This window comes from Ictidomys tridecemlineatus, chromosome 1 (assembly GCF_052094955.1).
Source record: "Ictidomys tridecemlineatus isolate mIctTri1 chromosome 1, mIctTri1.hap1, whole genome shotgun sequence".
Lineage (NCBI taxonomy): Eukaryota > Metazoa > Chordata > Mammalia > Rodentia > Sciuridae > Ictidomys > Ictidomys tridecemlineatus.
This window is the reverse complement of record NC_135477.1, coordinates 97,580,909-97,604,141: the sequence shown is the minus strand read 5'-3', so window position 1 is coordinate 97,604,141 and position 23,233 is coordinate 97,580,909. Positions and strand designations below refer to the sequence as shown.

Below are 23,233 nucleotides of genomic sequence, written 5' to 3'. Positions count from 1 at the left end.
GTCCTTAGAATTTTAGCTAAAATTTCAAAGGGATTTTTAATGTAACTTCCTTTCAAAGTGATATCCAGAACATCTGTAAAGGGTTAACTATATTACTAAATTTGGAAATTTCATCCTAAAAATCTTATATAAAATTTGTTGAAATTGAGACAGATGCATTATTTAAATGTGGGCAACTGGTTAATTGAGAAATATGAATTAATTGCTTTGAGAAAATCGCTGTATGGAACTCTGAAGAACAGTGCCATGCGGTCACACAGTCAGAGGCTTTTCTTTGCCTGAAGGAACAGAACTTCCAGGTTCATCAGTTTTATTTCTAAATACTATGGCAGAGGTGTCCTCCTTGGTCAAAGAATAGCTGGAAACTTTTTCAGCTTTAATGAGAAGCTAATCAATGCAAAAGTGTTCATTGATTTCTAAACCCCAAATAAACCTTAAAATATCTTATAATGATGATGATATGCGCCTTTTTTTCCTAGTATTATTTCTTAATAGCTGACTGCCTACTCTACACTTGGATTAAAAATTAAACTAAACTCATTTATAAGTAAAATTAGGATGTATCATAGTAATATATTAAGATGTGGTACATCTCAGAATTGAATTAGAGAGTACATTGATGCATACTGGGGATGCCTACTTTAAAAGTTTCTCATGAATATTAGTTAAACCATTCTTTCATTAATCTTAAAATCACCAAAATCTTTATTCAGAGTTGGAATTACTGGTGATTGAAAAGATTGAAAAAGAAAACCAGAAGGAAAAAAAATGGCATAAATTATAAAGGATTTCCAAATTAAGAAAAAAAAAAAAAGCAGTAGCCAGAGTGCTCACATGTGTTTGACAGGACATCATACCATTTACTTCTGTTTATCCCAGCAATTTGAAATAATTCCTAGCAATTTAAAATTATTCCTAGCAACTTTGAAAACAATTCACAAGTAATCTCTCCACTATGAAGTTGAATCATAGCAATAGTCTGCATTCTCTACAGTGTATGACATTTATGTTTTATTCTTTTGAGGCAGGGTCTTGCTAAATTGCTGGGGTTGGCCTCAAACTTGCAATCCTCCTGCCTCAGCATCCAGAGTCTCTGGTGTTACAGTTATTTCCCACCATATCTAGCTGATGTGTGACAGTTTATAAGTTCTATCTATTCCACTATTGCCAGAAAGATATCCCAACTGCTGTCAAACCCATTCATTAGATTTTCTTTGGTAGTGGTAAATACAGGAGAAGCCAAAATTTTCACAAGGGAAAGAGCTTCGTCACTTTGTGTAAAAAATATATTTTGGAATTGAGGGGGGTGTGTTACAATGTTTTATTGTTTCATTTATAATTTCTATATCTCACATAATTTCTATTCAAAACTGTGACTTAAAATATTCTGTTGCTTTTATTTATTGTACCTCATGCATTTTGTGTAAGAAGTTCACATCAACAGCCCTTTCACCTGTGAGTCCATGTACACAATAGTTCTGCTTACTACAAGTCATTTTTTGTTTTGCAAAAGGCAAACTATGTATGACACTAAATAACTGAGAAACCAGCACTAAAAATACTAACATTATAAATAAACCACATAAATGGAGAGATTTCTTTCAAATTATAGATTAAAAGACGTGTTGCTAATTATTTCAAAGGCCATGTCCTTTGCAGTCAAAATTCCCCTTAAAACATTATAATTTATCCATTTAAAATGCAGCACCTTTAAAAATTAATAGGGTGAAAGTATTTTTAAGGTTTATATCCTATTGCTCTCTAATTGAAAACAATTTGGAAACTTATTATTTTTTTGAGAATAATGGCTGTGGCTAAGAAAAAAATTAAATAACATAATTAAATTGAAGTAAATTAAAATTCCATAATTTGCAGTGTGCATTTGTGTTTCTCTTGAAATATGTTGGACCATTAATAGGAATAAGAGAACCAATTTAAATGTTTGGAAATTTGACTTTTAATTTTAAATTGGAACAGTTTAGCTTAAGAAATCACTAACATTTAAATAACATTTCAACAAATGTAACTGTTTGGAAACTACAACCGAGACAGCCTCCTGCCTTCTGTCTTGCAAGGATTGATTTGGAAGGCCCTGAGGGAGAAAATATTGGAGTTAGGAGGTAAAACTGAAGCCATTGTGGAAAGGAAGAAGTTACACTCTTCCTGTTATGACAGGAAAACATAGACAAATGTGCTTCCTGAGCTTTTGCTCAGCAGGGAATGAAGCATTCTTTGACCTTTACCTTAGGTACATTTTGGCTTTGTTGAACTAGTAAACATGTTTTTGCCCCAAAATATTAATCTGGCTTATTTGATTCGTTGCCGTTTCAGATTATATATTTTATGTAGATGAGGTAGAGAAACAGAGGTATTTATTTTATGACTGCTTCTACAGATTGGATTTAGAATGTAAATCAGCCCTTTAACAAACCAAGCAGATCTGAACTGCACATATACAAAATTAAAAGCATATTGCATTATAGTCTTCTCTTTTAAAAGCCAAAAACACTCCTAGACTTAAAAATAGGCCACAATAAAATCTTTTAAATCCTGGCAAATTTCATCATTTTAAATCAACCTTCCCTTTCCTCACGGAGACAAATGTATCCGAATATTGAAACCCAGACTTTGTGAGTTTGATAATAAACACTCAAGTTCATGAATATGCACTCAATTATTTGGGATCAAATTTACTGTTTATTATTTTCCCTCACAGTAGTGTGCACAAGATGTAAAATTTTATTTTGGGATTTGAGTTGTTGTCTTAGGGTGAGGAGTTGGTAGAATTATGAATTTTATACTCTTCAGCCCTTATGTTAATCCTTTTATCTTGTTCAGAATTTTAGGAAATACTGCTTGAAAATCCTTTGCAAGTACTACTATGTTTCAGTGAAACACACTCGGTTTGCTTGAGGCTAGCGAGGACAATGGTCCTCTTTGCAGCAGAACACACTGCTGTCTCATCCTTGCAAGTTGTGCTGGAGGGTTACAAGCACATGGTAGCAGTCTGCTTAAAAGAGTCCCTCACTGCTCTTTAAAGAGCCTTTCATTTAGGATGGCAGGCCCCGTCATTGTATAAAGGAGTGCTTGTCTAGAACACAAGTCTGCAGTTGCATTGCTTCCTCCCACCGAGAGTAATCATCAAGCCTAAAGCTCGAAAGCCTTTCTAATGACAGACTGAATTAAACAAAATAAAACTAAAGAGAAATACTTCAGAACAGTCGTACCATTACTTACTGTCAGGAACAAGGGAGGGGGGAAATGGAGCATTTAGGAGGGCATTTCCCTTTTTTTCAATTAAAGATTGTTGTTACAGACTCCTGACTCCGTCCCTAACCCTTTAAACACATAGGGAGACCCAGTGGCTCGTGGATTACAGAGTACTTTGTCTCTATGAACTGTCCATCTTCTTACTCATTAGCCATTCAGCCTTCCTAATTGGGAAGAAACAGATTATCCAGGTGGGGGCATGAAGAGAATGAGATCTAAAATATTTTGGTAGAATGAAAATTATAGCTATCATGATTCTATTTGAAGAAAGAAATGACTAAATATAAAAATATTGACAATAGAATTAGATGGGTATATTAGTTCCAAATACATTATAAAACCAAGAAATTACTGTTATTTCATGAGTAAAAGAAATGGGCAGGGTAGAGGTACAGCTCATAGGCAGAGCACTTGGTTAACATGTGCAAAGACCTGGGTTTAATCCCTTGTACTGCAAAAACGAAAAAGGGGACATGGGTAAAAATAGTCCACTCAGTGAGTACTATGCAGTTTGACTAATATTAGGCCAAAAGTATTCTGATTGGTAGAAAGAAGTATTTGTGACTATAGGTAAAGTTAATGTTGCTTCCAAAGTCCTTTAAGTTAGGCTTCAGTTATTCTTATAGATGTGGATAACTTCTATTGCCAAAGGCCCTTCTCCTTCATTGGTTCACAACTCTTTCCTGTAAGGTGCAAGAACTCCTGCTGTTAATATGGAGGAAAGCTCTTCTAAGGTGACTTTTTGAATAAGACCAGGACTAGGATGGTGAATGGAGGGAGGAAGGGTGTGGAGTGGAGACAGATCATGAAATACCCTTTCCATATGCAGTCATTTGACTAGCTTCCCTGCCCCACATGAAATGACATAGAACCTGTCCTCTGTTTTCAGAACTTCTTGTTTACATTGTGTGTAAATCAGAGGTACATCTTTTTTATTCTTGCTATAATCAGGCATGTGTTTGCTACCAAAATATTTCCCATGTTGTGAAATGTAAACCTCCATAAATACAAAAATAGTATGGACCCACTTATGCCACATATGGTCCTCACTAGCTTCAGTGGAAATGACCTGAGTGTCTGCAAGCAGCCTAGGCCACAGAGATACACAAAAGCAGCTTTGTTTTATAATAGAGACCCAGAAACCAACTTGTTCTTAGTATCTTTTTTACTTCAACCTAGAAAGTTATCCTTACATTAATTAAAGTTATCCTTACATTAATGTTACTACTACTACTATCTTTACATTAATTAAAGTTTCCTTACATTAATTAATGTACTACTCTCCTTGTACTCATCAGAATTTCTGGTGGTTGTTAATGTCACATAAGATGGTATCTGTATCCTTCTCAATTATCACTTGACTGGTCCATGCTGTGCTAAATTTCAGCCCATGAAATGTACATTCAACTAAAAGAGGGAAGAATCACTGACTAGAGAAGGATGAATTTTGTGTGAAAAAGATTCTATTCCTAGTCCATCCAGAACTAGTTTTGTGGCCTTGGATAAAGCAATTCAGCTCTTGTTTATATGAGAAATGGGCATGATAAACTGTGTCATCAAATGTCTTCAAGGAGATACTGTCAAAAGTAGCAAGATAGCTTATTATATGAAGTCTCTGAACGGTCTTTCAAAACTTTGCCAAAGTCAACACTTATCTCTAAAAGTAGTATTAGATGACATATGATATGTTCCAATTTCATCAACAAACTCATACACAAAACTTGTCGCAATTATTTTTCTCCTGCTCAGTTTCACTAAATGTTTGTTTTTGCTTTAAGTTAAAGTAACAGAAAAGTAAAACAACTATGTGAAATTTTCCCCTCTTGGTGGCAGACTTCCTGTTAACATAGTCTAAACATAAGTAAGAATTTTCATTTACCTATAACTTTTGATTGTAAGAAATACATAATTCCTAGATTCACCTATCCCCTCATTCATTATATAAATATTTTGCCAAGTATTGTTCTTGAACTTAAATTATAAAGATGAACAGAAGGTGGTCCAGGCTTTCAAAGAAAGCCCAGGATCTAGTTGAGAAATACAGTCTAATATAGACATTGCTAATAATTGTAATAAAAATTTACAAGTCCTGAAAGAGCAGCCTTTTGCAGTATAGAAGAAGAAATAATTGAGCCTGGCATATCAGAAAAAAAGATACTGCTTGCCTTGTGTAATGTTTCACAGTGACAAGTCACTTATACTTGTACTATGTCTTTTAGAAAACTCCATAAGATGCCTATTAATTCCTCTATTTTACAAGTGGGGAGATAGGTTCAGATATTTTAAGCAATTTACCCAAGTGCATACAGCTCATAAATAACGTGACTCAGACTTGGTTTTCAATCCCCATGTTTTTGCTTCTTACCACGTTGAGAGTAATGATGCACACTAATGATACCCTACTTCTTTAAAAATATTTTAGAGATAGGAATATAACTCAGTGGTAGAGGACTTGCCTAGCATGTGAGAAGCCCTAGGTTTGATCCCCAGCACTGGGAAAAAAAAGTGATAATGTGTATTTCCTACTTCTTCAATTTGGACAGTTATTTTTCTGTGCATTTTCAACACATCATGTATAACATTGCTTAAATTCTTGGCAGTCTTTTGCATCTCCTCTAACTATAAAAAAGGGACTTCATTTTATTTTTAGTATATGTAAATTTTAAGTGATAATTATAAGGTATTGATGAAATCAAGTAGACAAAACATAAAACACTCTATTCTTGTCACTAACATGTCAACATGAAACTATAGCAGGAAATGCTCGTTTTGAAACGTATACCAACCGCTGTAATTCTCCCCTCGGTAGTGCACTACCAATGTATAGAATCTGAATATCTAAAAACTAGAATAAGTGTACCAGTCCAGTTTCCTTCTTAACTCAGAAACATCTTAGACAGAAACCTTGATATTCCCTCCATTTGAGCATGTTCAGGGAAGAGCTTGGTGAAACCAGGCCCACTAGGTACACTCTGGTTCATTCTTGGACAGTTCTCATCACTAGATTTTTTCCCTTCTTTTGAACTCCTTATTCTTTTCAACAGTTCTTTCTAACTGTATTCTATAAAACAAAAAGAGTCACTCGTATGCCTCTTTACATGGCCTCAGCGTTTTAGACCTTGGAAAATGTTTAACATTCGACTTATAACTTTTTAGGGGCGGAGGGGGGAGTAGCATTAATCATACCGGATTTCCTTAATGGCTCCTCATGCAAAATTGTCTCAGACCCTACATCAGTCTGTTCGCCATCCTGTAGATGATCTAATTTAGTCAATGCCTTCTTAACATGTAACTATCAACACTGATTATAGTGCCAAAGGTGGTTCTGACTAACAGAAAGATCAGAAGCGTAATTAATTCTCACTGTGGAACACAACAATTTAGATCCTTTTCCCCAAATCAGTGACCATTAATCTTCCTCAAACTTGGGCTTGTGTAATACGAATACAGACTTTAAAATTACCTCTGTTTGATTCATCTTGTTTGTGGCAGAGCTTCCTAAAGTCTATAGAAGGAGCTGAAGATGCAGACTCTAGCAGCCATGAGCTAACTCTGTAGCCCAGACTTACGTTCTACACAAAGCTAGTAAGCATTACCTTCAACTAAGCCACTGATAAAAATGTTGCCTGGGAACAAGAAAGTTGTTTACCTCCATGGAACTATACTAGAGACTTTCCTTAAACTTAACACGGATAAGTTAATTCAACCTCTGTAAGTATAGTTCTTTAGTCATGTATAAACCAGCTAACTTACTATCAGCCGGTCTCAAATATATAATATTGTGCATGAGGATTTCACCAGACCTTCTGCCAAGTACATATTCTTTAAAAACTCAGAACTCTTCAGAAAGTTCAATTAAGTTTTTGCTCAACAAATGCAGTTATCCTGAACCCTTGATCCTCCCCTTTCTCTCTGTATCCTGTGATTGTAAAATGCAATTTTTATCTTTGGATTTTTCCATCCTTCATGATGAGTCATCCAGGCAAGGAATAAAAGCTATTCTACTCTGAACATCTTGAAATATTTGCCTTTAAGTCTAGAGCATCTGTACCTACATCTTTCTTTTCAGACATTATCTAATTTCTGTTATAAATTCCAGAATAATATAATTACTTTCTCTCAAGATTCATGTCACTAACATGTTAACCAAACTTTTAGTTTAAAAAAAAAGTATACATATCCAGAATCTTATTTTTGAGAAGTTAAATTGTCAAAATATAAGCAAAAAAGTACCTACTACTAGCAGAAAACTATTCTGAGACAATCAGACTTTAAAATAGTATTTCCATTCCACATCCACTCCCTCAGCAAAGTGTGCCCAAGTGCCTGGTGCTAGGAGCCTGCCTGTGACCAGATGCAAGGGGAGAGGACATCAAGCCACAGTTGCTCTTCATCAAGTACAGGATAAGATATGACACAATATGGTTGATTTTATTTCATATTCGTCTTGACTGGTTTAACACCTACTATTATTTTCCTTGATCATTATAGAGAAAAAGTTGTCTGAAAACAAAAACTAAATTCACCCAACTCTGGATAAAAACACAATTCCAAATCATTAGACATGACTAAAAATATAACTCTGTTGGCCAAGTAATGTATTTTGTTCCCAATAAAGAAATTTCCTTTCAAGCTTTAAGGAGTTAAATGACTTTTCTCCAACCACAAGGAAGTGACATAAACAAAAGAGATACTATTTCATGTAATAGAAGCCACAGCACTCATTACAAATGTCTGCAATGGAGAATATTCAATAAATATCTTTTAGCATAATGTTTGGCGTATAGAAAATGCTTAATAAAAATGAATCCGATTTTTTTATGTTTCTTTTGAGTGGATTATCTTAACTTCTTCATAACTGAATTTTATGTAGCTGTTTTTGATGAACATGTCTTTTCTCAATTGCAAATTCTAATTTTAATTTCTGATTCATACCCCATAAATTCTTCAACTATTGTCAACAAAGTGGTGTGATACCTGCCCTTATGATAGGATTTAAAACTCAGGGTTACTATGAAACTTAAAAATGAAATATTTTCTTACAACATGATCAACAACATTTGGGGCTATTTAAAGATTCAACAGGTAAAGAAAATAACATAAAATGGTCAGTGTTTACAGTGTAGTTTTGCCTTCCATGCATATATACTTTATTAAATCTCTTTAGTTCTGAAAACTAGATGTTGAATTAAAGTGCCCACTTAAGTAATATTGGCTTTATTCTTTTCTGGATGCACCTTGATTAATGAAAACACTGGGAAAAATCATCTCTTTACCTAACTACTATAAAAACAGCATTCTGTCTCACCTAAGGTTCTCAAAATATGCTATTGAAATAGAAATATGGCCTCGTTCCCATTACCAACTATTGTCAAGTTATGAAAAATGTAATCATTACAATACATTATTATATTTAAGTATAAAAGCTCTGGATTGCAATCTTTGTCACTGAGTGGCAGATTTAAAACGAAGAGTAATATTCCAGATCTCTTTGGAAAACTTAAAACTTAAAAACAATTTTACCTAATGATGAACAATGAGAAAAAGCATTATAGAATACATTTTGAGTATGCTACGAAGAAAATGAACATAATACAGAATTAAATTTAGAGCAATTAAGAGTAGATTTTGAAGATATTTTCCTAAATGCTTTAATATAGTCATCATTTCAGTTTGCAGTTTTAATGAAAAGAAGCTATATGCACTGACTTTTTTGACAGGTATTATTGAATAAGTATGCATTATCCAGCAGCCTATTTGATTACACAAAAGTTGAGGTGGATCTACGAGTAAACACAAATGTAGTTTTAGTGATATTTTTGTACAGAAATACACTTTGATGGCAAATGTTGTAACATGCTAAATTCTGAGGTTTGAATATGATAGAAACCATACTGTGTGAGACATTCCACCTACAGTTTGTGGTCATGAAGTCTGATTAAAAGTAGTTTGAGACATGAAAGTATTTTAGGCCAGTGCCTTCTGTTTCAAATATATTTTGTAGCCTATTTCACTGGATAAAATACCAGCATGCAATTATAGTTTCATATCTAAATTGCATCTGAAAGAAACATTAAATGACATTTTGAATGGCTCTATATAATTAATGATTATATTTCTTTATCCATTCCAAAAAGGTGGTCTCTAGCCCATCCTTAATATCAGTTGTAACTCATCTGAGTGAACCAGAACAAAGTTTCTAAAGTAGTGTAGTAATCAGATATGAAAATAAAATCCTAGCTATATTTTTTTTCAGAAGCACTTGAGAAAAACAATAATCATACATAGAAGGTGAGACACTGGCAATTATTACAGAAAAAAAATTGTCCACATTGAATGCAAGCAACATCTGAATAGATTCAGACTAGCTGATGTGTGCTGGCTGATACCAAACGCTTTTTTCTGCAGAGTATGGTCGGCAGGGATAGTTCAGCTTTATCTTTCCATTGGAAGTAGCGGTTGCCTCAAGTAGCCCTAATCAGTGGACTCTTCAAGACACCAAAGCATGTATTTTGTTAGTTCATTTCCTGCTTAGTCAACTAAGAAATGGATGGGAAACAAGATTTATGGAGCATTTACGCTAAACTCTGTACTCTGTACTGCACATACATTATTTTATATAATTCTCACAGTGAACCTGACAGAAAGTATTATCTCCATTTTATAGATGAAAAATCAAACTCCAAGAAGTTTATGTGAATTTCTCATGTGTAGTAAAGAGCACATTCAGCATTTAAATACAGGGTTATCTGAATCTAGACTCCACATTCTTTTCCTTTCTTCCATGCTACCATCAGTGCCAATACAATAAAGTTACTTATTACTAAGTAAAAGTTTATCTTTTAAAAATTCTATGTATGAATTTTCCCAGAAGAAGTTATCACATAATTTTATATAGCATACATCAACTTGTTACTTCTAAAGACTTGACATAATGGTTTTCCCTATTAAGTTTTTATTCTACAGACATTTACCATGTACTTATATATGTCTACTGCTCTGGGCACCAGGATACAGCAGTGAGCAAAATGAAAATGGCACATACCCTTGTGAAGCATGCACTGTAGTGAAAATACATAAGCTAAATCATGACAAGAAATATAAAAATTATAATGTGTAAGTGCTGTTAAGGAAAAAGGAAAGGTGAAAAGTAAAACAATAGGGGCTGAGGTTGTGGCTCAGAGGTAGAGCACTTGTCTAGCACGTGAGAGGAGCTGGGTTTTATCCTCAGCACCACATAAAAATAAATAAAATAAGGTTATTGTGTCCAACTACAACTAAAAAAAAATTAAAAAAAATCCTAGCTATCTTTTAAAAAAAATAGTTAAACAATAATAAGCCACCAAAATGGGGAGGAATGAGAAGACTGGGGTCCAGGTTTTCTGTCTGCTAGCCCATGGTTTCTGTCAATACATTTATTGAGGTGTTGGGGTTGGGAGTAGGAGTGGAAGAAATAATTCAAAGCTCTCTCTAAGCTGGGCAAGATGGCATAGGCCTATCATTCCAGTGGCTCAGGAGGCTGAGATAGGAGGATTGCAAGTTTGAGGCCAGGCTCAATAACTCGTTGAGGTTCTAAGCAATTTAATGAGATCCTATCTCAGAATAAAATCAAAAGGACTGAGGATGTAGAATGTATCTCAGTGGTAAAGTGTCCTGGGTTCAAGGCCCAATACCAAAAAAAAAAAAAAAAACTCTGAGTAGACAAAGAGGAATAATGAGGGGAAGGAGGAGGAGACAGAAAGGGGAAATATTAGGAACTGAAGTGGAACAAATTATATTCCATGTTTGTGTGATTATGTCAAAATGAACCCCAATATTATATGTAACTATGATATACTAATAAATAAGTAAAAAAAAAAAAAAAAACCCTCAGTCTTGAGTTTGGACGGCTGAGCTTATGAAGAGATGGTGAATCCAGAAGGGGAAGTAAATTGAAAAGTAAAGATAATGAGGTTGAGCTTTGGAGATTTTTCTATTCCTAGGACATTTTGATGGATGTAGGACTGCAGAACATCCATTGGGTATCTGGAGACAGAAAGAAAGAATGGGATCTAGATTTAGGAATTACAAACACATGGTAGAAAAAAATTGGGCTGGCCTCTGCTGGATGTGAAGGTGAGAAAAAAAAAATTAACTAGTCCCTACTGAAATCAGTAGCTAAAATAAGTTAGTCAACATTTCTCAGAGTGTATGCCTCCAAAACCTAGTTCTCAAGAATCATAGTGTTAAAATAAACAGAAAAACAAATGGTTCTGTCAGCCATAGGATGGGAAAGCAGGTTAAACAAAGGTTTAAATCGTTTCTTAGGCTCCTTCCCAAACATACTAGGCCACTGAACTTTTCTCGAAGGAGTATTTTACAGGATTGCTCTTCTGACTAATATGTACTGGTAAACACTAGGCCATATACTGCCTTGTAATTGAAGATGTTCATTCCTTTTTGGTGGGCACGCTGGAGTGCGAGCTGAAGTTCAATCAAGAAAAGACTGAAATGCAAAGAGTGAAAGATATTGCATTTACTTTTGGTGGGATTGACAGGTAGGAAGAGAACAGTGCTAGAATGGAAGCTGTTGGGGACAGCTCATGAGAAGAAAGACAGAATTTACAGATTGAGATGAATTGAAGAGGGAATGATTGCAGGCAGAGAGATCCTCTAGGACAGGAAGCTGCGAGGCTGGCTGAAAATGAAATGATAAGGGCACAGCACGAGTGATTGAGTCGCCTGGGAAATAGACAAGTGTGAACTTGAGAAATATTTTGAGGGAAGGAATTATGGGATTGTTGGTAGATTAGATTAAAGAAGAAAAAGTCAAAAATAACAATACGGTTTCTGGCCTGAGAAGAGAAAATAGATAAGCAAAAGAATAAAAATCCTCACAGTATTATGGCTAAAGTACTTCCCAATGCCTTGATGGATTTCTAGAAAACAAAATACAACTTTAAGAACACAGTCAAGGTTTACAGTGTTTTCAATGAAGTGGCATGAGACTGAACAATAAGGAAAATGTTAAGATATATGAGCAGTTCTCTAATCACCTTCATTAAGTTGCTGTATGTTAAATCTTACATTTATAGTTTCATGTTCTGCAACAAGCTAGGAATGTCACATTTTAAAATTCTAAACAGAAATTCGATTTATTTGCTTTCTCTCCAAATGCGTTAGTGCCCAAAGCTCTGACAATTACACACCATTGTTTTCTAAAGAAAAGACAACTGTAAACACAGATAGACCACACACACACACACACACACACACACAAAATGCACGTGTACTTTTTCTTAAAAAGAAAAAAATTTGCCTGCTATCTTTTTTCCAGGTGACATTTACAAAGAGGAAATTTGGGTTGATGAAGAAAGCTTATGAGCTGAGCGTGCTGTGCGACTGTGAGATTGCACTGATCATCTTCAACAGCACCAACAAGCTGTTCCAGTACGCCAGCACCGACATGGACAAGGTGCTGCTCAAGTACACGGAGTACAACGAGCCGCATGAGAGCCGGACAAACTCAGATATCGTGGAGGTGAGAGAGCGAGCTTCTGAGCCCCAGGCTTTGGCAGAGGATTGTGGGGTGTGGGTCTCCTCCACCATACACACACCCCCTTTTGCCTAATCTGTTCACGGTCTCATAGATATCTACTCAATTATTTCCCTCCCAGTGTCCTCAAAGTGCAAGTTAAAGTGATAGGACAGGGACAAGGTAGAATCTTGCCTTTGTTGGAAATCAAGTTCCAGGGTCAAATTGATCACCTTATCCTTCATGAGTGATCACTGTCCACTGCTCTGTATCAGGACTCCAGAGTCAGAAACTGGTTAGGGGCAGCTCATCCACATTTTACATAACTTCTGATGATTTGAGTATGTAATAGTTCCAAACATAGTCTTAAGAAAAAACAAAAAGTTTTAAAAAATGTTTTGAAAATGAACTCACTCCAACCTTATACTTTGAATTTTTCACTTCTAATTCATTTTTTTCATATTCATTCTTTCCAGAAATATAAAGACAATTATTCTCCTAAAAAAATTTTTTTTCCTAAAAATTGTATCATTTTGCTTAGCAGTGAAATATGTTGCATGGAATCAGAAAACAGCTGAATATGAATTTCTAAATGTTAGTTCCATGTTTTAACAAAGTCAGATTTAAAGCATTGGTTGTGACAAAAATAAATGAGCATCATGTTATAACTCTCAAAAATGTTTTAGATTTGCTAGGCTGAGTCATATACCAAACAATTTTAATCTAAATTTTATCCCATTTAAATGTTGTGGGCTGGCAGTGCCTTTCATGAGGGATGACCCCTAGGCCAAAGAGAGAATGTGTAATGAAGATGGCTCTCATCTTCCTGGCCTGTTTGTCTGCTCTTGGTTTACTAGTTTGTGCCTGCTTTCCCAGAATTTCCCAGAATTAAATGAATATAATGTTTCAGAAGTATGTTCAGTCACTCTTGCTGTGGCTGAGGCTGGAGGCTGGTTCCGTATTACGGGAAAAAAAAAACCACCTAGGACTAATTCTGATCAAATTAATATGCCTCCCACATCCACCTCTCTTTTATATCTACTTGTCATAATTGTCTAAGACTAATTCTCATTTCTTTGCTTTTATGTGAGAGTTTTTCTGAAGTGTTGAGCTGATTGATTTTTAAATTTTATTTTTTTAACATTTTTTGTCCTGATAAAGCTAAGCAAATAATTTCAGTAAAAGAGAAGTGAATAAAAAAAATATTTAAAAAAAAGAATTTAAAAAAAAAGAGAAGTGAATAACTGGACCTTCAATGGCATGTGCTTAAGATGCTACACATCATTTAGTTTCCTATTGACTGATGATTTGAATTGTGTGCTTGCCTTGATCATCCAATTTAAGGTTGCTTTGTAAATTTACCTGCATTTCAGAGTTTTAATTCACACACACCTAAACGTGAAAATACATGAACAAACACAAAGTTTGAAAGGTACTAGTAGTTGTCAGACCTCAGAGGTGTATGTGTGTGTGTGTGTGGGCACACACATTTATAACATTTTCTCAAAACAAAACAGCCTATTATGCCCTGTCATTACTAAAACCATCACAATAGAAATTTCAGGTTAACAAACAATTTGAGCTGGAATTTGTCATTAAACTATTTCAGTTCTTAATGTGCCATGAAATGCAGTAAATTTATAATGAACCAATTGGAAAATGGGTTGACTATTAAAATTTGTTCCACGAAGGAGTTTAAAATCTAGAAAAATCATCTTCTGAGGGTTTTGCTTAGAAATATACTCTGTGACTTAAAGATGACTTAAAATTTTTACTGTATGAGATTTTCATATTCCTGTACATGTGGATATCTGAGAGTCAAATAAGATCTTAAGGGCCAGTGAGAATGGTACTAAGTCAAGTGTCAGAGGTCTTGCATTTGACTGTCTGTCAGCATCATGCTGTGTGGCAGTTAACCTCTCTGGGCTGATATTTTCTCATGTCAAAAGTGAAGAGAGCCAGGGATTGAAATTTAGTAACTCAGTGGTAGAGTTCCTGCGTAGCATGCATGAGACTCTTGGCTCAATCCCAAGCACCAAAAATTAAACAAATAAGTAAACAGATATTGAATCTGAAAACTCTTTGCAACATCATCATCACCATCATTTTTATTACTGTTATTGTTATTATTATTTAATATCAGAGATTAAACCCAGTGGCACTTTACTCCTGAGCTACACCCCAATCCTTTTCCTTTTTGAAATTTTATTTTGAGATAGGGTCTCACTAAGTTGCCCAGGCTGACCTCCAATTTGCAATTCATCTGCTATAGCCTCCTGAGTTGCTGGTATTACAGGCATGTGCTACTGTGTCTGGCTAAAATTTTTTAAAAGCATTATTTTTAGAAAGACTAAAGCAGCAGCTCCATTTTTTCTTTCAGTTTTTATTTCTTCTCTTCTTCTTTGTTTTTGTTTGTTTGTTTATTTTTTGCATTTAACATCAGTAGATTAAAATTATGAATCTCTCAACACAACATCCTGGAGCTGAGGATGTAGCTTAGCGGTATAGCACTTGCCTAGCACACACCAAGTTCTTTGTTTAATCCCCAGCACTACAAAACAAACAAACAACAACAACAAACAAACAAACAAAAACAACCCACAACATTCTGGGACTCCTTGATCAAAATTAAAAGATTCAATGGCTCAATTCTCTGGATGAACATCATGTGCACATCTAATACATTGTGAGTCTGCCCTCCTCAACTGCCTGAATCACACATTCTTCACATAGCTGCCTTTCCATATTTTAGTAATGACAGAGATGATGAAGAAAGGAGTAAAGCAAGCTTGATTAAATTTTATAGCACCCTCACACGGAGTGTTTTTCAAAGGGATGATCATTGAAGTCAGAATGCTTGAGATACTTGGTGGAGAAGAAGCGCTTTGGGTGGAAAGTTGTGTTTATAACAAGTTCTTCAAGTAATTCTTGGACACAGTAAGTTTGAAAACCTCTGAAACACCAAAATATAACTTGTATGAGAAGCTAAGAACCCGCAATACATCAGGGACTGGAGAAATCCCATTTTAGAATGGATCTAACAAATTTGAAAGTTAAGATAGCTTACTACTCCTGGGTCAAATTTTAAATCCTATTTATTTTAATTTAATGGAATACATTTAACTGAGCAAGTTTAATGAGGAGCATAATATGTTTCATGAAGGGTCATTAGTTTTATATTTCCCATTTGGACCATTACCTCTCTCCCCAAACCCTCTAAAAACAGTTTACTCACAAGAAGAAAAAAAAAAAAAAGAGGTGGGGGTATAGGGAGAAATAATATGATTTCCAGCATTTAGACTGAAATACAAATCTCTGGGCCATACCAGAGTAGTGTTATAGGGTCATAGGAAGTGGTGCGGCGTGTGGGCGTTGAAAAAGATTCCTCCTTTTAGCAAAAACGCTCTGTGTAATTATCATGTCTTTGCTGGATAATTAGTACTACTGTTACAGTGGCACAAAGATTCACAAAGCCTTAATAGACAAACTGTGTTAGGCTTTTTCATTATTATATTATAATGCAGCTTGAATATCTGTTTAGATACAATATATAAATATGCCAGATTTAGTAAATGTGTTAAATTTCTAATCCTTTGGTTTATTTAAAAAAAAAAACAGTTATTGTATTAAAAGCACTGCCTTTGAAGGCAGTCCATTTTATTTAACTGCCTGACACATACCCCGGAAATTTATCCAAAATGATAGTTATGAGGCTGTTTGAAACTCAGTTGTGATTCTAAGGAAGGAAATGCCCACTTCCTCACTTCCAGTGACTAGCTCTACTCCCATTCTCTAAACCACCTAGGAGAGATTACCCTAGCAGTTTCTTTAGGGCTCTGTTCTTGGAAGAAGATGGGGTTGTTGAGCATTTTAGGATGGATGACCTGAAGAGAGCAGATCACACAGGACTCCTTAACAGGCCAGTGCTTCATTGAGCAGTGACTCAGCATGCTCAGCACTGTTTGGGTGATTCTGAAATAGCAGAAGATAGGAATTCTTGTTAAAGATGTAAAACATATATGCAAGAAAGGTTGGAGGCAACTGGAAAGCAAAGAAACAAAAGCCTTAGCACAATCTATGGTGCTGAAATGAAAGGGTAGGTTAAACAATTCAACAAAACTTTCAGACAGTATGTGTTTGGTTAGCATATTCCAGGTGCTCCTTGAAGTCCCAGACAGGTCACCCTGCTATCCAGCATAATGAGTGTATCACTTGATGCCTAAGCAGGAAGGAACCTCTCACCCCTCAGTAACTCAGTGAATTCTACTGAGCTGCTCATCCATCCGGAACCAGGAGTCCAGTGATTATCTTCTGTGAAAGGGGGTCAAAACACAGGCCCTTCTTTGCTCCTCAGGAAGTATGAAGGTGGATGTAACTCTTGCAGAAGGAACCTTTGATGCACACCTGTCTCAAGAGAGGATTATTAGTTTTTATTTTTAAGTGCAAGGAAGGGCGAGTATGGTGTTGAGGTGGGAAGATTGAGATTACATTTGCCTTAAACTTTATTTTTTGCCATCTGAATTCTGTTTGGATTCAGAAACATCTAAAAACCGTTATTGCACAAAATGTTTCCTTTCATGTTAATAGTTATGAACTAAATTGGACTTAAAAGGCCTTAAAATAGGTTATAATCTTTATTGCTTCAGAGTGCTACTGGAAGTTATCAACAAGCTAACTGTCCTTGCATATAGTTTGGTGAAAATAGTTGAATGCAATTTTTGTTGCAAAGCAAATGCCTCATTTGTAGAATTGGATTTACTTTACAAATTAAATATTACAAAATTTGGGAATGGATGTAAGATGACAAAATTTATATTTTACTTGAGCTTTTATTATATCTTAACCAATTAAATTGATTCCAGTTTTATAATTATAAATATATACTCATAAAATCATTTTTCTGTCCCATATAGGAAACCACAGATATTCTTCTTAAACAGAAAAGCATATTCTCTTATTTAGTCCTTTATGTTTCTTCATCCTTTCAGTCATTCACTGAACAAAGATTTTTTGAGCTCTTAACTTGTGCTACATGTTATTTTACTCCCATCAATTCCCACCCACCTCTCCAATTCTGTATGTAAGACACATTAGATATATTTATACCCTCCAGCCTCTCCACATTCTGCTATGTCTTTGAAATTTTACCAGGTCTTTCCATGGCTTCTACTTATCCCTCTTTCAAGTTGTGTTCTAGTTAACGCCTTTAGGAAGTCATTTTTTAAAACCCTCAATATTGTATTAGGTGCTTTCTTCTATTTCAGTAATAATGTGTTCTGTCTTCCCCTCAGACCTCTGTTCAAGTTGTTAATTCAGTTGCTGGTTCTACATTATACTATAAACTCGTGAGGGGTACAGATGGTATGCATTTTGTTCATCATCACATTCCCAGTGAGGTCTAGAGTGTAGGTCCTCAGAGCATATTTAATAGAATAATAAGCGGGAGACAGACACGTAACCAACATAGCACCATGTTACTCATTTAAAATTTGAAGAAAGTTTTCATAGGTCCAATGAAAAAGTTCATTGAAATTGGAAAGAATTTATCAAAGGATTGTCAAAAACAATTTCCATCTGTGTTGTCCCATGTGGTAATCACTATCCACATGTGGGTCTGCATGTAAATGAATAAGAATTAAGTAAAATGTCCAGTTCAAGTCCTCAGTAGCACTAGCTACTTTTTAGGTGACTTGTGGCTACTGAATTGAACAGGAAAGATATGGAACCCATGGGTCATCCCAGAAGTTCTATGAGATAAAACTGTTCCAAGACTGAAATGTGAAAGGGGAGACATATAAACTAATCTTTTTCTCAAATTAATGACAAGATTAATTATTTAGCTAATTTTATTCTTCATATAAAATATGAGGAGTACATTTCCTTTGTGAAAAATTGAGTGGCCTTATCACTTTAGATCCAAAGTACAAATGTTCACTTTGAGACACCAATTTAGAACTAAACATTCGTTACAAAACTAAAAGTACGTCTTACTCCTAACCTTGCAACTATAGAGTCAATCAGTAAACTCACTATCTGGTCAGCAAACACCTGTAAGCTTTCCAGGCTGACCAGGATCCTTGACCATCAGCCCCGCCGTGTAAGCTAGGTAGTGTGAGCTGGATTGTTTCTTTGTTTAATTTGGAACTCATGAACAGAGAAATGATAAATCTTTCTTGTTACTATCTTAAATTTACTTGAAGCAACATTGGACCCAGAATTTAACTTTATAATAAGTAACTTAATTTCTCAGGAAAACAGTCTATTTCTTTGTGAAAGAATTTAGAGAGATAATATTCTTGAAATGCATTACAAATTCTTCTTAGGTTTACTTTAAAATATAATTGAAATGGTTCTTACTGCTAATGAGTCAGCAAGCCTGCTTTGTCCTCTGTTAAATCAAGGATATAATTGCTCTTTAATTGATAGTTTGAAAAATGAACAGATTATTAGTATATTCCATAAAGATTTAAACCTTCAGTGTTGAGGCTTCCAAGGACAAGGGTAAAAACATGATTTTGGAAAAAAAAAATTTTGCATATTTTTCATTGTTGTTTATATATCTGTAAATATTTCTACCAATACCTGTAAGGCATATTTGCATTGGTTCCCAAAGTCTAAAAGGACAAATGAGACTAAAACTTTTTAAATGTATTCATGTTTCTCAAAAGTATATCACATGATTTTATATATGAAATTTGAAGAACTATTTCTGTTTAAAATAATGTTCTTACTTAATTTGCATATGTAAACATAAAAAGCTGCTTCAAATATCATTTATTAAGAAAATAATCATTACTGAACAATAGTGTGCATATTAGATTGCTTAAGTCATATGTACAAGGCAACAAAATGAACTTCTCTCATATCTCCAGTACTGCATAGCTCTAATGGTTTGTAGGCATTAGTACTAACACAGTCAACAGAAAATTATTTAATAGTAGGAATAGAAAATGCAAACCTCTATCAGTAATGTAACTTCTTTACCAGTATTATTATTTTATATGAGCCTTCTTGAGATAGAGCAAACCAAGGTCCTCATGTGTTTGTTTCCCCAGTAATACCTGAAAGTGAAAAGGGGAAAAAACATTAAGCTTAGAACAGAATTGTCAATTTTTAGTCATATTTATAGATTTCACAGCATCTATAACTCCTGGTGTAGCAGCATATTGGAACCTAAGGTTGCATCCTAGTCATCCATAGCACCTTAAATAAATTAATAACATTGTTTGGTTTTAACAGGTATCAAATAAAGTATGAAAGATTAGAGCATTCTTACTTCCTCAAGATTTGTTACTGAGTATATAATGAAATAGTCAAAAGTGAAGATTTAGTAATTTTTTTTAGTCCTTCCTAGAGTCAGAATAAAAGAAATGGCTCTTACAACATCAAAGGAATGTTTATTATTTCTGTTTCTTCACTGTATTGCTGGATTTTTGGCTTGGTTTTGTTTTGGTTTGTTTTTAAATTACGAACCTCTTTTCCTATAGTCAAACGAATCCATAGGACATTCTGGAAGAGACTTGATAAAACTCACAACAGAGTAGGAGGATAGATTTTATTACTGTGAATACATCCTGTTTTACCACTAGCTACTTGGCATATCATCTAATCAGACTCCTCCACGGTGTTGTATTCTGTGCTACCTTAAAATTTAACCATATGATGGAAGTTCTGCATAAGAGAAAAAATTCTCTGTCAATTATTTCTAAAGGTCATAGAGTTAATGACTAACTGGGAGGTTAATTAGATTCTGAAAGCCTCTTCATATCAATTAAATCTCTTATCTTTATGTTTTAGTAAATAAACTCAGTAACTATTTAGAGCTACTGTTCTAGAATAAGAAACATTATAAACAGTAAGCTGTACAATGGGTATTTGGTTTATTCTTACATCTTAAAAATTTACAAGAAAATTGATATATGAATTAATAATAGTAACTCCTCTTCCACCGCTTCTGAATTAGATACATTTGTTTTCCAAAATAGCATGCAGATTACTACTTAGTCATAAACAAATAGCATTACATTTCCCCAAGGAAACCATGTTATAGAAAAACTGAGGTTAGAGTTACCCTGAGCATAAACTACTAAGCTAAAACCAACTCCATTCTTTTTCTCTTTTTTGTTTGAAAACTGAACCTCTTTTTTTGTTTTGTTTTGTTTTGTTTTGTTTTTTTTCGATGCAGGGAATTGAACCCAGGGCCTTGGATATGCTGGGCAAGTGCTATAACACTGATCTTTATCCCTAATCCTATTGTACAGATTTGCAAATAAATGATGTATTTAGCCTCCATGGTATAACAATTACAAACCAAGTCATTTCTGTTATGTGAATTCTTCCTGGATAATAAAACCAGATTTCAGATGAAATGAAATAGATCTATACTAACCAATAAGATAGTCACTAGTCATATGTGGCTGTAGAAACTGAAATTAAAACTACAAGTTTAAGTCCTACTTTTGACTAACCATACTTGAAGTACTCAATAGCTATATGAGACTAGTGGCTCCCATGGAGAATTGTTCATCATCAAGGAAACTTTGTATTGGGCAGGGAAGTAAATGGTGAAAGTGGTCAATCTAACACTCTCGTTCACTGAGGTACCTGGCATGATGATTGATGGATACAGCCTACTGAAGGACACATAAACTGGAGAGCAGTTAGTTATTTCATCCTGTATTCCTGCAGCAGACATTTATTACATGCCCACGGTGCATCAGAACCTTCGAGGCAGAGAAACCCAGTTAGGAAAACTGAGCCACTCAGTGTTATTCAAGGAACAGAATATTTGTTAAAATATATGTGATGTTTGTGGAGCACAATAAAAGAATAGAGAGATCACTGAGCCTGAAATTACTCTGAGGAAGAAGAGAAAATGGAGGAAGGACAGGGAAGATGAGTAGTAAGAAAGTAGAAATAAGCCTGGTCTTTTCTGAACTTTTCCAGCAGGGGAAAAAATAAAAGCGTGCATGCACACTGTTTCTTCTCATTTTTCCAAATTAGATATGTGTGGAATTTTATCTTCATCCAGGATTCGTGATTTTGTCTCTTTAGCTGTGGTTGTTCTGAATTAATTTCATGTGGGGAAATAGAAATCTATATAGTGATTTTTCTAGTGTTATTTAAAGCATTATTATGAGAGTTCATCTTTTAAATTTTACTTTTAGGGAATAGAACTTTAAAAGCCCCACAAATTTGGAGGAAAGATAAAAATTTTATAGCAACGTCACACAAATAACATAATCTTTCTTGTTGGGTTTCAGGTCTATTCTCAGTGTTAGTATCGTCTACTCTGAGTTCCCTCTAAGGATTGACAGATTATAAAAGGTACCAGGGCCCATGGTAAACTGTTAAGTTATAAACCTTGGTTTTATTTTCAAAGTCAAGATAAAAGTTCAGGGAATAAAAAGTGATAGCCATAGAGAGAGAGAAAATCAGTAACCACGTAATTCAGGATTATATAACCTTTTATGTTAATAAGTCTATCATTAAGTAAATAGAATTTTATATAAGTAACTATAACATTTTACATAAACTAAGAAGTTCTAATGAAAGTTAATGGATTGATTTTTTTTCTTTTCCTCAAGTATTTATGAAGTATTTATGCAAAGCATTATACCCTGGGAAATACAATGATTATGACATATTTACTGCCCTCCAGGGCCAATAGTTCAGGTGGACAAAACACACAAAGGATCCGTTCTTCATTCAGCAGATATAAGTATGAAGACCATGTCGGGCATTGTGCTAGTTACTGATGATGCATCTGTGACTCACATAGTCAATTATCAGCACTATAGTGAGACCTGACGTGCAGTAGGCTGACAGAGGCAGAAGAAAGTAATTACAGCTATGATCACCTGAGAACATCTCATAGTGGATTTTAGACGAAAGCATGACCTTGAATGATAAGTAGAATAAGCTAATATGCTAAGCAGTCTGCAAGCCATTTATTCCTATTTAAAGTAAAAGACTAATAAATGTTGTGATAGACATTAAGTGCATAGAGACATTAAATGCAGATAAATGTAAGTGTAGCAATATGTAGACATTAAATGCATGTATATACCTATATGTACACTTACTTGTATGCATAGATAGCAGCCTTTATTTTGTTTTCCTGTTGGCATTGGACTTTTAAGTATATACTTACTCTACAAACAGATGGTTATGATTTCTTGAGAAATTCCACAGAATACAACAAAGGTTAGAAAAATGCAGTAAATATAACTGCCTTTAAGTTTGATAAAAGGTTCAACCTTAAGAGTTGCATCCCACATCCTTTTAAATTCACAGATGAATTCTTTTCCCCCTACAAATTCTAAAACATGATACATTTGGCTGAGATGCTGGAAAATTGTTACATGCCTGTGTAGCATTCTTATAACCTAATCGTTCCTCAACTTTTCTTGCAGTTTAATCATTGGAGAATGTTCTTTGTTTTCGTAG

General features: G+C 34.6%; 1 protein-coding gene and 1 long non-coding RNA gene across 30 annotated transcripts in view; one reads left to right on the top strand and one right to left on the bottom strand.

The window, feature by feature from the left end:
* Positions 1–23,233, bottom strand: part of LOC110598164 (uncharacterized) — a 165,084-nt gene that overhangs the window by 38,500 nt on the left and 103,351 nt on the right. For 6 of the 7 annotated variants that reach the window (XR_013437174.1, XR_013437172.1, XR_013437171.1 and 3 more), the window contains 2 exons: positions 19,743–19,845; positions 14,866–17,188 (listed from right to left, as the gene is read on the bottom strand). This is a non-coding gene — a long non-coding RNA (uncharacterized LOC110598164). Of the gene's footprint in view, positions 1–14,865; positions 17,189–19,742; positions 19,846–23,233 lie in introns of those variants that run through there. The other variant, XR_013437173.1, reaches the window with a different exon arrangement.
* Positions 1–23,233, top strand: part of Mef2c (myocyte enhancer factor 2C) — a 148,370-nt gene that overhangs the window by 62,224 nt on the left and 62,913 nt on the right. For all 23 annotated transcript variants that reach the window (XM_021726030.3, XM_021725949.3, XM_078044845.1 and 20 more), the window contains one exon: positions 12,587–12,790. In XM_021726030.3, the coding sequence (XP_021581705.1) occupies positions 12,587–12,790 (204 nt within the window). The remainder of the gene's footprint in view (positions 1–12,586; positions 12,791–23,233) is intronic.